Here is a 13,658-nt window from a genome sequence, read left to right on the forward strand (position 1 = left end):
TGGTTACACATTTAAGATGCCATTGTCTTTTATATGGTACATTCACTAAGCTCCCACAGTGCAGAAAGGTACCATGGTCTTTGCAGCAGAATGGGTTCCTCTCTATATCAAGATATCAATTTAAATGAAGACTTAAAGCCCTTTCACTATACTTGGTATCCTACATACTGCCAAGACGTGACCTGCGTTTGGCATACAAGGCATCTCTGACCCAATATTGATGGATTTACTGCACATCAGCAAGTTAAATGGTATCAGAAATACTCAAGTCTAGGGTACTAAACCTCATATGCAACATCGATAGAATGATTTGGAGGGACGGGTATATCTTGCAAAGGATACTGTTGCTTTGGAACAGACTTCCTGTCCATATAAAACAAAGTTCTTCCCGGTCCATATTCAAGTCCATCTTAGATCAATGGATGAGAAACAGAACATTTACCCCAGAACAGCCCCCTTACATTACGCCTTCATACTGTTTTGTTTGTAGTATCTAGCTATATGGACATCATCCTGTTTAGAAACTCTCATATCTGAAGTCACATGGTTGTTTTCCCTCTTTAATTTGTAAATTAGATATACTATGTCAATAAACCTCTTCAGAAATTCCACATGAAAAATTCAGTAATGGGTACTTCGTGTATATAATGTATATCTAGATTCTGCATATACTTTTCTTTTAAAAGTGTGGTGCATAACATTGTTATTAACCCTGTAAAACAGGCATTAAAGGTCCCAGCATTATTTGGCAATGTTTTAACTAACAAAACCTAAAGCATGCAAAAACCTATTACTGTCTTTATTTATAAAGAAATCTCCCATGGTACAATCCCCAAAGCTTATATTATAAATTAAAATCTTGCAGGCGATAAATACTAATCAGATGTAAACATCCCTATTTCTTCTGCAAGAAAGCACTCTTTTGTCTGTCATGAAATTGACTTAAATCTTCTTTGATCCGTATGATTTTTTTTCTTACGTTTCAACCATCCTTTAAAAGAAAGTGATTGCACACAATTGTCATGTTGTATTGCTAATTACTCCTTTGTTAAGGATGATTAGAAGATGATAAATCCATGGCCTCTAATAAGCTTGAGACTGTGACATACAGCAATAAAGCCCTGCAATTCAGACAACCTGATTTATTAGTAGTTCTGATGCTGGAAGTGCTGGGCATCGGAAGACGGGAGTGAGCAGCAGGATTGCCTCAACCATTAAGGGACAGTGAACTGGCACCCTGACGAGCATGCATGAACACCACTGATTGTGGGACATAGAACTGGTCGTGTTAGCTCTCAGTGTATGTGTGTGTGACAGAACAAGTCAGATTCACCTTGGTGATGCAATGCATACAGAGGGCTTAGATCAGTTTTTGAGTAGGGGAAAAGTGCCACCACAATCTGCAGTGATAATGATTCACGCCACTGGTTGGAGGGAGTACCTGCTAGCTGCAGTCAGATAGGTAAGGATGCCTTTGGCTCATAGTCAAGGGGAAAGTTAGACTTACCCAGCTGCTGGGAAGGGGAACCTTTGGTCACAGCCAGAGTAGATTGATATGGCCATCTATGGGCCCCAGTCTAAGTAGTAAGTCAGATGTAACTGGTCAAGGTAAAAAGAACTTCCTTTTGCAGTGCTGTGAGTAGATATAAAGGTGTAGAAGTATGAATAGAAGCATGCTCATATCTCCATAGGTGACAGCCCATACAGAATGTGTTCTCTTTCATAGAAACATGCTCATATCTCCATAGGTGACAGCCCATACAGAATGTGTTCTCCTTCATAGAAGCATGCTCATATCTCCATAGGTGACAGCCCATACAGAATGTGTTCTATTTCATAGAAGCATGCTCATATCTCCATAGGTGACAGCCCATACAGAATGTGTTCTCTTTCATAGAAGCATGTTCATATCTCCATAGGTGACAGCCCATACAGAATGTGTTCTCCTTCATAGAAGCATGCTCATATCTCCATAGGTGACAGCCCATACAGAATTTGTTCTCCTTCATAGAAGCATGCTCATATCTCCATAGGTGACAGCCCATACAGAATGTGTTCTCTTTCATAGAAACATGCTCATATCTCCAAAGGTGACAGCCCATACAGAATGCGTACTCTTTCATAGAAGCATGCTCATATCTCTATAGATGACAGCCCATACAGAATGTGTTCTCTTTCACAGATGCATATTCATATCTGCATGGGTGACAGCCTACACAGAATGTGTTCTCTTTGACTGCAGGTGAGGTTGTCAGATAAAGGAACAGATGGGCATATCTGATGGTGACAGTTTGATGTTTGGCAGATAATGCTTTCAAATAACTGGAATATTTAGCTCTGTACAGGGACAACCATAGTCACAAACAAACAAACCATTTTTAATCAGTACTGTAACAAATGGTATAACTGAATTTTGAGAAAGAAAAGGACAATACTTTATTATGGTCTACTCTGATGCATATTACTTTCATATACTTACTACATAGGATTATTAAGTGAGCACTTTACATAATGCTCTCATTTTGAGCATGTTTCTATGTACATTGATATGCTCTGTAGTTTGCATACGACAATTATTTAGTAAAGGGTGTCCATCTATAGCAAACCCCAATGTCTTCCACTGTATTTTAAGTACAATGCATTGCTTAAGCAGCATTATGCATACAAAATTTAATTAATTGAAGGACTTACCTTCTGCTTAGGTGTTGACCTGAAACTGTAGCTGAATATATCCCCTGAAGCAGAATCCTTCAAAGACAAAAAAGTAAACCTATTGTGAATTTAAGATTGCTGATCAGCCGTCTTCTCAGAATAAACAGTATACCAGAACAAATCCTGATAAGTAACCCACTATTAAAATAGTTTGCACCCATACAGCTGTTCACTGATTAGGTAGAATCTATAGACCTCTGGTCTAAATAGATAAAAGTATTTTAAGTGGGCATAATTAAGGAAATGGCAGTAGATGGGCAATGCTTGGTAGCCTAAGGAAAGAGACAATACTTCATGCAGTGCTCCCTCAAGGATGAGAAGATGTAAACATGGAGCGTCACCTGGATGGAGTTTAGTGGTCTCACTATTCAGCAAAATGCAAATGCACAAATTCAAAATTCAAACATTTATGAAGATTTACAAATACTAGAAGAATGTTTAAAATCAATAATTTTTATTACAACAAAAATATATTTCGAATATATTAAAGAGCCATACAAAATGTCCCATATATATATATATATATATATATATATATATATATATATATATATATATATATATATATATATATATATATATATATATATATTTTTTTTTTTTTTTTTTTTTTTATTAGGCAGATCAACAGAATGGTAACAGTAGAAGGAGATAAAGTAAAGTCAGAAATAGCAATTTGGTCAATTTATATAGATTTAATTTATAAAAGAATCTTAATGAACTAACAGTAATCCACTCAGCATATCTATGCAAACAAACTGGATACTAAGTAATTTAAAATGTTGCTAATCCTAAAAAAAGTGCAAAAACAGAAAACATATAAAGCAACAGGACTAGACAGACCGACAGAAAATATATCAAACTTCCAGAGAAATGAAGAGAAGAACTAACAGTACCACCCCCAAAGTTACTCAAAATATTTACATCTTTACATGATTTCAGAAAACAGTGACTGCCAATTTCATACACACTAAACAAAGCAAATATGAAACAGGCATCATTTACTGTTTTGTATTTTTTCTGCCCTATGTATGGCCTGTGCTATAGTCCTGATAGTCTGTTAATGAGGTTTCAGGTCCTTGATTTCTAGCAAGCTGGACGTCAATTGCTTGGAATCCTCAGCAACAGTTACATTTTAATTTGAGAACAATATTTCACATTAAAGTATTAAACTACTTCATCTATCCATCCATCTATCCTCAACCCCTTTTTCCCATTTTACAAATGGGGTTAAGGTGTCACTTCCATAGTGACAATCATCTTGAGCCAAGGTTTACATTGCCGGGTGGCTAGCCTTGCTGTGGTAGATCATTCACACCACTCATTCGCGCACACACTCTCACCTTTGGCCAATTTAGTGTGTCCAATCCACCTACTGCAGGGCTTTGGAAAGAGGGAGGAAATCAGAGCACCCACAGGAAACCCATGTGACCGTAGGGAGGGCATGCAGACTCTGCAAAGAAGGTACCCCAGCTGAGAATCAAATCAGAGAACCTCTTGCTGTGAAGTGACAACGCTAACCGCTGCACCACTGCAGCCCCCAAGTGGAGTTAAATAAAATAAGCAGTAGTAAACTGCTTATTTTATTTAAATCAGTTTGAGTGCAGTAATGAAAATCAAAAATTCAATACAACAAATAACCTGCATTTTAACAATAGCACTGTCTGTAGCCTGGCTTTCATGTTTTGTAGACATGGTATCTCCAAACAGCTATCTTTACAGGACACAAGTAGGACAGAGCTAAGCTGGAAAGGATCTGGTCAAAACCGATTAGTTGAAGATAAGCTGTGCCAAATATGCAAGTGAATATTTATTATTTTATAGCAACAATATTTACAAAAGAGCAGCTCTAAATGTGTTTTTTTAAATAGCTTTTGCTACGGAAGTAAGTATATTACTTGAATTTGGAAGTTGAGCAGCAATGGTTAGTAAAGCAGTACAAATAATGAGTGGAATACCAGTCATTCTATTAATTAAATGCTAAGTAGTAGAGAACCAAACTGATCTGCACTCTTCCATTTATTTTTATAGACTTTTTAAGCAATACTACAGTCACAAGGAAAAGCTGTTCCTGTTTGCTGATAACAATAAAACCTAGAAAATGTTTGTCTTCTAATAAAGCATAAGCAAGCTTGATACAAAACATAGTAAAACACTTATGGGTTTGAATCAAGCACTGTGTTTTGATTCTGAAAAAGTTTTTATCTTAATTGAAAGATAAGAGAATGGAAAATGACAGAAAATTCTGTTAGGGAAACAGACATTGTCAATTAGTGATAAAATCAGCATTGCAGAATGAGTTCTTTTAATCATTTTTAGTTTATATGTAGAATATCTATTTTTTATATTGTATCATGTTCTGTATTTGATTTGCTGCATTTAAATGGACTTTATCCATCTATATCCATAAACCTCCTTTACTATGACATACTAAACATCCTAAAAAATGGTAATAGATTCATACTAAATTTTAGAAAGTGGAATTGCATTTGATTCAGATGCATACATGACGATATTATTTTCAACAAAAAACTTTAATGAATTAAAATACAGATTGCAAAACGTTTTTGTAGAATTTAGTATGATTGTATTGCCTTTTCAATATACTTTTTGCAAGCTGCAAGTTAATATTTGAGGATACTGATGTAGCATCCATCCGATGTTGTCAACATTCAGCTATCTCTTGCAAGGATCCTAAGGACAGAAAACACTGCCTGCAAAATTTCCAAGGCAAGTATGGAATGGAAGCAGAGGCCTTTCTTACCCATCACACCTAGACAGCCTTTCTCACCAATGTACAATTAGAGTCATACAGTCATCAGTCTACCTACTGTATGTTTGTTTCAGGTGTGGGAAGAAATTTTATTAGCCAAAGAAAACTCACACAGACTTAGAAAGGACATGCAAAGCCCACACAGGGTGCACCTCAGTGTAGAATTAAACCCAGAGACCTCTTGTTAGTAAGCAACAATGCTTATTGTGTGTCGCTATATCATTCTATACGCACACACACACACACACACACACACACACACACACACACACACACACACACGTGTGTGTCTGTGTGTGTGTGTGTGTGTGTGTGTGTGTGTGTGTGTGTGTGTGTGTGTGTGTGTGTGTGTGTGTGTTTATATGAGTAAATGCAACAAACCAAAAGCAAAGCAGGATGCAATTAAAAAAGCACAGATATCCTGCATAAATAGTAAAATGAAAATAATTTGCAAAAGCATAGCATTTTCTAACATATTCTTGTTAATGGTGTTTATCTCCTAAACAAAATTATATTAACCTTGTAGTAAGCAATTACATGCGCATCTTTCCTCAGACTTTAGTACACACCCACTGAGTGCAGGGAATATTTTGAATAATGACTGTCAGTTTATTCATTCTTATAGCAAGCTTGAAATATAAATGTATAACTTATGCCAGATTGACAAAAACTCTACTTATGATCTCACTCAATGTGGCTGTAAAATATTCCAGCTGCAGTAGCACTTATGTGCCATTTCTGCAAATGTGAGTGAAATCAGCATGTATATTTTAACAAACTGTAGATGAGATGGTCTTTATTTCAGTAGGATGACAATCAAGTCACCTCCCAGCAATTGTAATGTTGGCTAAACACTTTGCCTAAGAAACATTTGGCAGCAAAAGAACTACAATTACATTACCTGTTGATGATGGCTGCTGTGACCCCACCTACTACCTCTTCTATGGCTGCTGCTGCTGCTAGAACTGCTGCTGCTGCTGCTAGAACTGCCGCTGCTCCTGCTAGAACTGCCGCTGCTGCTGCTGCTAGAACTGCTGCTGCTGCTCTGCTGCTTTCTGTGTTTGGATTGCTTTTGTTGTTGTTCCCTATTAGACTGGTGTATGTTGTGTGAGACCGACTGGTGCTTCTTCCTCTGATTCTCAGCAGAAGAGCTTGATGAAGAACTAGAGCGTCTGTTGCCGCTTTCACTGCTGCTGCTGCTGCTGTTGCTGCTGCTGTTACTACTTTCTTCACTGCTGCTGCTGCTGCTCCTTTTGCCCTTGTTTTGTCTTCTATGCCCTTGTTCTCTGTGCCTCTGCATGGCATCCTGTTGATTTTGTCGTTCTTTCTTACTCTTGTGCAAGTCCCAAGACTCACTGCTGGATGAACTACTAGAACTGGTGTTATCAGACTGATGTGAATGCTTGTTTCTATGTTTCCTACTGCGGTCCTGTAGGATGACGAAAACTAAAGTTAAAATCTATGGATGACCTATGGATAGACATCTAATTGTTATGCTGATCACTTTTAATAAAAGTTATCACATTTTTGGAAGGAATATATTTCTAGAAGAGGAAGATTTAGTACTGGGGCACACATATTTCCTATAAAAGATAAAGCATTTTCTGTAGTAGCTTATGAATATATCATGAAAAGTTGGGACTTAAAATGCAGCATTCATGGAAACAGTCCCAGTGTGAAATATAAGCACATAAACTTTAATGGACAGATGTAAATTTTAGACTATGAACTACATAATTTTACTTTACTGTACATGTATTTTTATGCACGATTTCTGGTCATTTCTACTTTTGCTGGCTGACCCATACCTCAGACCACCCCACTCTTCAACTGACTACATGTACTAAGAAACCACATGAATGGTATCTAAGATTTCACATTGATTTAAGACTTTCTTCTGCAGCATGGCATTGCCTCAGCTGCTACACTCGCTCTGCTAGTAAAGCTCATATGTGATTATTATTCATTTCCACGTACAGACATACAGTGATGTATAATGACTGGATATCCAGCACTCCAGTTTCACCGGTGTGAAGTGTCTTCCTGAAGCTGGGATTATACCATAACTCACCCAGAGGGAAGTTGTTCTGTCACAGCTATGCTAAGGTGATGATTTATATCGTGTGCCTGAGGGATCATGTTTACAAGTACTGGATTTACCTTTGAAAATATGAGTGATAGAACTGTTATAACAGGGATTATGAGAATAGCCATGAAAAAGGTGTAAATAAATATTGTATCTCACAAACTGGCCTGTATGTGTCATTTCCCCACCAGTAAATAACTTCAATTGTCAACAAGTTACAATATCAGTCAGGTAACTTTCAAACAGAAGGCTTGATATATTTTAGGCATTGAATGTATGAGTAATATAAACAGGCCCTGTAATCTGGAGAAAGAAATTATTTAGTACACTGAGTTTCATAATATTCTAATTTAATGCTATCAATTACATAGTTAGTATGCCAATTAAGCAGGATAACTATTAATGAATTGCAATTACTGTTTAGAATTGTATTACTTTAGAGTTTTTTTGTTTGAGACAACTATCAAATATTTCTTTCCATTCTCTGACTCAAAGGGATGAAATACAGCTGATTTGTGAGAGGATTTGCAACTTTTTATTTAAGGTAAGCAGGCAAAGAAAAGGTTTAATATTCTAAGCTTAAACTGCTCTGTGACTTCTCCGATTGTATGACTATTTTAGATGCTTTCCTCCATCTTACTCAGTCCCTGTCATGCTACTAAAGTCAGAGGCTCTTGATTTGCCCACCCCTAGTTTAAATTTGACTTTGGAAGTGCCTCCAACTAGAAGATCAGACTGGGATGGTCACCCCCTTAAACTATTTAAGCTTAAGACATCCCCTCTTTTACACCCAGCCTTGCACTTTATGCACACTTTAATAACTAGTGTTAAGCCCTTTTTTCATATTACTTTTAAAGTCTGGAACATCTGGGACAAAATTACTAATCACCAGATACCCTACAAATTTCTGTTCAGGAATCATCTTGAAATTAGTGTTTCTGTTTTGCTTCTGGTGAGAGAAGGAGCAGATGAACATTATTTCCAAGACATCCTGCAGACTACTGATTACTGTAAATCCTGAAAACTTTTGCTTAAGAGCCAGCTTCGAATTAGTGCTACTGTTTTGTTCCAGCTGACAGTAAGAGCAAAAGTATCATTTCAAAACATTAATTTCAAGAAAATGGTGCTGTCTGTGATGTTACAATTGTATAAGTCCATTAAACCAGACAAACATGACGGTGATCTAATGATGGCCTATTTGGTAGTGAATGATCTCATGTGTTCCGTGAAGATGGGAATGTAAAGTAACATAATTGAACTAAGAGTGTTTCTGAGACAGAAAAAACACTTGTCTTGAATAGCATTGTGTCTTTTGCAAGAATGATGTCTAGGTACCAAGATAAGATAACTGGTTTTAAAGTTTGGCTAAGTAGCTGATGCCATTCTAAGGGATCTCATATGTGCTGGCCTGAAATCAGATAAAACTTGTTTCTGCAAGGATGGCTTATACCCCCGTACCAGGTCTTTTGCATACAGTCTGAGAAGCCTTTGTTGACACAGCAGTACATGTTTTAGGCAGAGTCCCTTTTAATGGACCCTCCAACAAAGCAAACTTGACATTATGTCGGCATTACTCATTGATAGGAGTTTAAATGTAAAAATGACAGAACATGAGTCCCCATGCAATGCAAACACAGTCATATTACTGCAGTAAATGAGATGTGGTTTCAGTACAATGAGAGATCTTCCTCTGTACCAGGAGTTAGTGTCTATCAGCATTCAGACCCTTGGTTAACTGTGAGGATGTATCTATTTGTCAGAAATAAACATCTCCTGTTATTATATCATGCATGATCTTAACTTGAAGCTCCTGGAAATTAAAATAATCCTTAACAAATCCAACTATTACTTCATTGCTAGCTACAGATCCCCATCAATGTCACCCAAATATAATAGAAACTACGTTAACACCATTGAGTGTTTAAATATCAAACCAAATACCTTCTTGCTACCCAGCCACTGGGGATGCACAAGCCAGTGCATTTCTTTGTGCTGGTCCCAAGCCCAGATAGATGGGGAGGGTTGCGTCAGGAAGGGCATCCGGCGTAAAACTTTGCAAATGATTTCATGCAGACACCAATAAACATTTTTATACCGGATCTGTCGAGGCCTGGGTTAACAACGACTGCCACCAGTACTGTTAGCCTACAGGGTGCTGGTGGAAATTGGGCTACTGTTGGCTGAAGGAGGAGAAGAGGCGGAAGACATGGCCGAAGGCAGGAAGAGAGGAGAAAGGCTAAGACTCTGGTAGTGAGGGTTGGAACTTTGAATGTTGGCAGTATGACTGGTATAGGGAGAGAGCTAGCTGATATGATGGACAGAAGGAAGGTTGGTATATTGTGTGTGCAAGAGACCAGATGGAAGGGGAGTAAGGCTAGGTGTATTGGAGGTGGGTTCAAATTGTTTTATCATGGTGTGGATGGGAGGAGAAATGGTGTAGGAGTTATTCTGAAGGAACAGTATGCTAAGACGGTTTTGGAGGTGAATAGAGTGTCAGATAGAGTGATGTTTATGAAGCTGGAAATTGATGGTGTACGGATGAATGTTGTTAGTGCATATGCTCCACAAGTTGGGTGTGCAATGGATGAGAAAGAAAAATTTTGGAGTGAATTGGATGAAGTGGTGATGATTGTACCCAAGGGTGAGAGAGTGGTGATTGGAGCAGATTTCAATGGGCATGTTGGTGAAGGGAACAGAGGGGATGAGGAAGTGATCGGTAGGCATGGTGTTAAACAAAGGAATGCAGGAGGTCAGATGGTAGTGGATTTTGCGAAAAGGATGGACATGGCTGTGGTGAATACGTATTTTAACAAGAGGGAGGAGCATAGGGTGACATACAAGAGTGGAGGAAGATGCACACAGGTGGATTATATCTTATGTAGAAGGGCCAGTTTGAAGGAGATTGGAGACTGTAATGTGGTGACCAGAGAAAGTGTTGTTAGGCAGCATAGGATGGTGGTTTGTAGGATAACATTGGTGATCAAGAAGAGGAGGAGGCGGAGTGTGAGGGCAGCACCAAGGATCAAATGGTGGAAATTGAAAAAGGGTAATTGTGAGGTGGAGTTCAGGGATGAGTTAAGGCAGGCACTGGGTGGCAGTGAAGAGTTACCAAATAGCTGGGTAACTACAGCAGAGCTAGTAAGGGAGACGGCTAGAAAGGTGCTTGGTATCACATCTGGACAGAGGAAGGATGACAAGGAGACATGGTGGTGGAATGAGGAAGTACAGGAGAGTATACAGAGAAAGAGGTTGGAAAAGAAGAAGTGGGATTGTCAGAGAGATGAAGAAAGTAGACAGGAGTATAAGGAGATGAGGTGCATGGCAAAGAGAGAGGTGGCGAAGGCTAAGGATAAGGCATATGAAGAGTTGTATGAAAGATTGGACACTAAGGAGGGAGAAAAGGACCTGTACTGATTGACTAGACAGAGGGACCGAGCTAGGAAAGATGTGCAGCAGGTAAAGGTGATAAAGGATAATGAGGGAACATACTCACAAGCGAGGAGAGTGTGTTGAGGAGATGGAAAGGGTACTTTGAGGGGTTGATGAATGAAGAGAATGCGAGGGAGAGAAGGTTGGATGATGTAGGGATAGTGAATCATGAAGTACAATGGATTAGCAAGGAGGAAGTAAGGATAGCTATGAAGAGAATGAAGAATGGAAAGGCTGTTGGCCCAGATGACATACCTGTGGAAGCATGGTGGTGTTTAAGTGAAATGGCAGTGGAGTTTTTTAACCAGATTGTTTAATGAAATCTTGGAAAGTGAGAGGATGCCTGAGGAATGGAGAAAAAGTGTTTTGGTACCAATTTTTAAGAATAAGGGTGATGTGTAGAGCTGTAGTAACTACAAAGGGATTAAATTGATCAGTCACAGAATGAAGTTATGGGAAAGAGTAGTGGAAGCAAGGTTAAGAAGGGACGTCATGATTAGTGATCAGCAGTATGGTTTCATGCCAGGAAAGAGCACTACAGATGCGATCTTTGCTCTGAGAGTGTTGATGGGGAAGTACAGAGAAGTTCAGAAGGAGTTGCATTGTTTTTTGTAGACTTAGAGAAAGCATATGACAGGGTACCGAGAGAGGAGTTGTGGTATTGTATGAGGAAGTCAGGAGTGACAGAAAAGTATGTAAGAGTGGTACAGGATATGTACGAGGGTAGTGTGACAGTGGTGAGGTCTGCGGTGGGAGTGATGGATGTTGCAATGGTGATGGACAGGTTGCTAGACGAGATCAGACAGGAGTCCCCATGGACTATGATGTTTGCAGATGACATTGTGATCTGTAGTGAGAGTAGGGAACAGGTGGAGAAGACCCTGGAGAGATGGAGATATGCTCTAGAGAGAAGAGGAATGAAGGTCAGCAGGACTAAGACAGAATATATGTGTGTGAATGAGAGGGAGGATAGAGGAATGGTGAGGATGCAAGGAGTAGAGGTGGCAAAGGTGGATGAGTTTAAATACTTGGGGTCAATAGTTCAGAGTAACGGTGAGTGTGGAAGAGAGGTGAAGAAGAGAGTGCAGGCAGGATGGAGTGGGTGGAGAAGAGTGTCAGGAGTGATTTGTGACAGACGAGTACCTGTAAGAGTGAAATGGAAGGTCTACAAGAGGGTATTGAGACCAGCTATGTTATATGGGTTGGAGACAGTGGCATTGACAAAAAGGCAGGAGTTTGAGCTGGATGTGGCAGAATTAAAGATGTTAAGATTTTCACTGGGTGTGATGAGGGTGGACAGAATTAGGAATAAGTATATTAGATGGTCAGCCCAGGTTGTAAGGTTTGGAGGCAAAGCCAGAGAGACAAGATTACATTGGTTTGGACATGTGCTGAGGAGGGATGCTGAGTATATTGGGAAAAAAGATGCTAAGGATGAAGCTACCAGGTAACAGGAACAGAGGAAGGCCTAAGATAAGGTTTATGGATGTGGTGAGAGAGGACATGCAGGTGGTTGGTGTGACAGAGCAAGATGCAGCGGACAGGAAGAAATGGAAACAGGTGATCTGCTGTGGTGACCCCTAACGGGAACAGCCGAAAGAAGATGATGATGACGATGAAATACCTTCTTGCTAGGGGACTTTAATAAGCCAAATAGGAATGGTCAGCGTTTCCTGGACTTTGATAATTCCATTACACTAGAGAAAAATTCTAAAACTACCCACAACAGGTTCTAATATCCTTAACCTAAACTTACCAGTTTAGTCATCACCTGCACCCTACCCTGATTTCATCATCCCTGGCTAAATCTGCCTACAAATCAGTTATCTTTTTTGTTAGGCCTATTGGTACCAGCCCACCACTAAATGAGACCATCTGTAGGAACTTTTCCAAGGGAAAACCAACTTCAGCTTATAGATAACCTATACAAAATTCCCAGTAATCCCTGCAAGTGGACCTTATTGACAGTTATCACATTCACCAGTGGCTTGTGATCACTGAAAGTCTTTTTGTACTCTAAATCAGCCACACAGTGAACATTCAGAGTTCAGATCACAATTGTTTTATTTCTTTTGTTAGCTTAGTTAGTCAGGGAGAGCAGGCAAGCATGTCAGCAGAGGCGTATAGCAAGCTGACAAGGTGCCAGTTGGCTGAGATGTGCCAGGCTAAAGGACTGATGTATAGGAATCTGACTAAAGCAGACATGATTGCAGTTTTGGTCACAGCTACATCAGAAAAAAGTAACCCGGAGGATGATCAGACTGGCCGTGCAGATGTATAGCACTCAGAGAACACCCATTTCACAAGAGGACTTAAAAATCCATCTGGAGTTAAAGAGATTTGAGTTGGAGGCCAGGCATTTGGAAATGGAAGGTGAGGAGAAGAAAAGGCAGAGGCAACATGAAAAGGAGATGCTGACTCTTCACCAGAGTCATGGCGGTAATGGGGAAGGGAGTAACTGAACCCCAGAAGCAACAAAGGTCAGTAAATTTCTTCCACAGTTTACAGAGGGGGATAATTTTGATAGTTTCATTTATATGTTTGAGAGGGTATGTAAACAGTATGATGTTGACTAAAGGCTCTGGGTACAGTTCCTGGCCCCCTTGCTCCATGGTAAAACCATAAATGTTCTATCCAAACTCTCTGATGTTGACTTTT

General features: G+C 39.3%; 1 protein-coding gene across 1 annotated transcript in view; it reads right to left on the bottom strand.

The window, feature by feature from the left end:
* LOC122813595 (vitellogenin-like) overlaps positions 1-13,658 on the bottom strand; it is a 108,423-nt gene that overhangs the window by 28,839 nt on the left and 65,926 nt on the right. Inside the window, exons 23-24 of the mRNA XM_044086006.1 lie at positions 6,387-6,914; positions 2,692-2,748 (exon numbers count right to left, since the gene is read on the bottom strand). Of these exons, the coding sequence (XP_043941941.1) occupies positions 2,692-2,748; positions 6,387-6,914 (585 nt within the window). The remainder of the gene's footprint in view (positions 1-2,691; positions 2,749-6,386; positions 6,915-13,658) is intronic.

Source organism: Protopterus annectens, chromosome 10.part0 (genome assembly GCF_019279795.1).
Source record: "Protopterus annectens isolate FY-2018-M chromosome 10.part0, PAN1.0, whole genome shotgun sequence".
Taxonomy (NCBI): Eukaryota; Metazoa; Chordata; order Ceratodontiformes; family Protopteridae; genus Protopterus; species Protopterus annectens.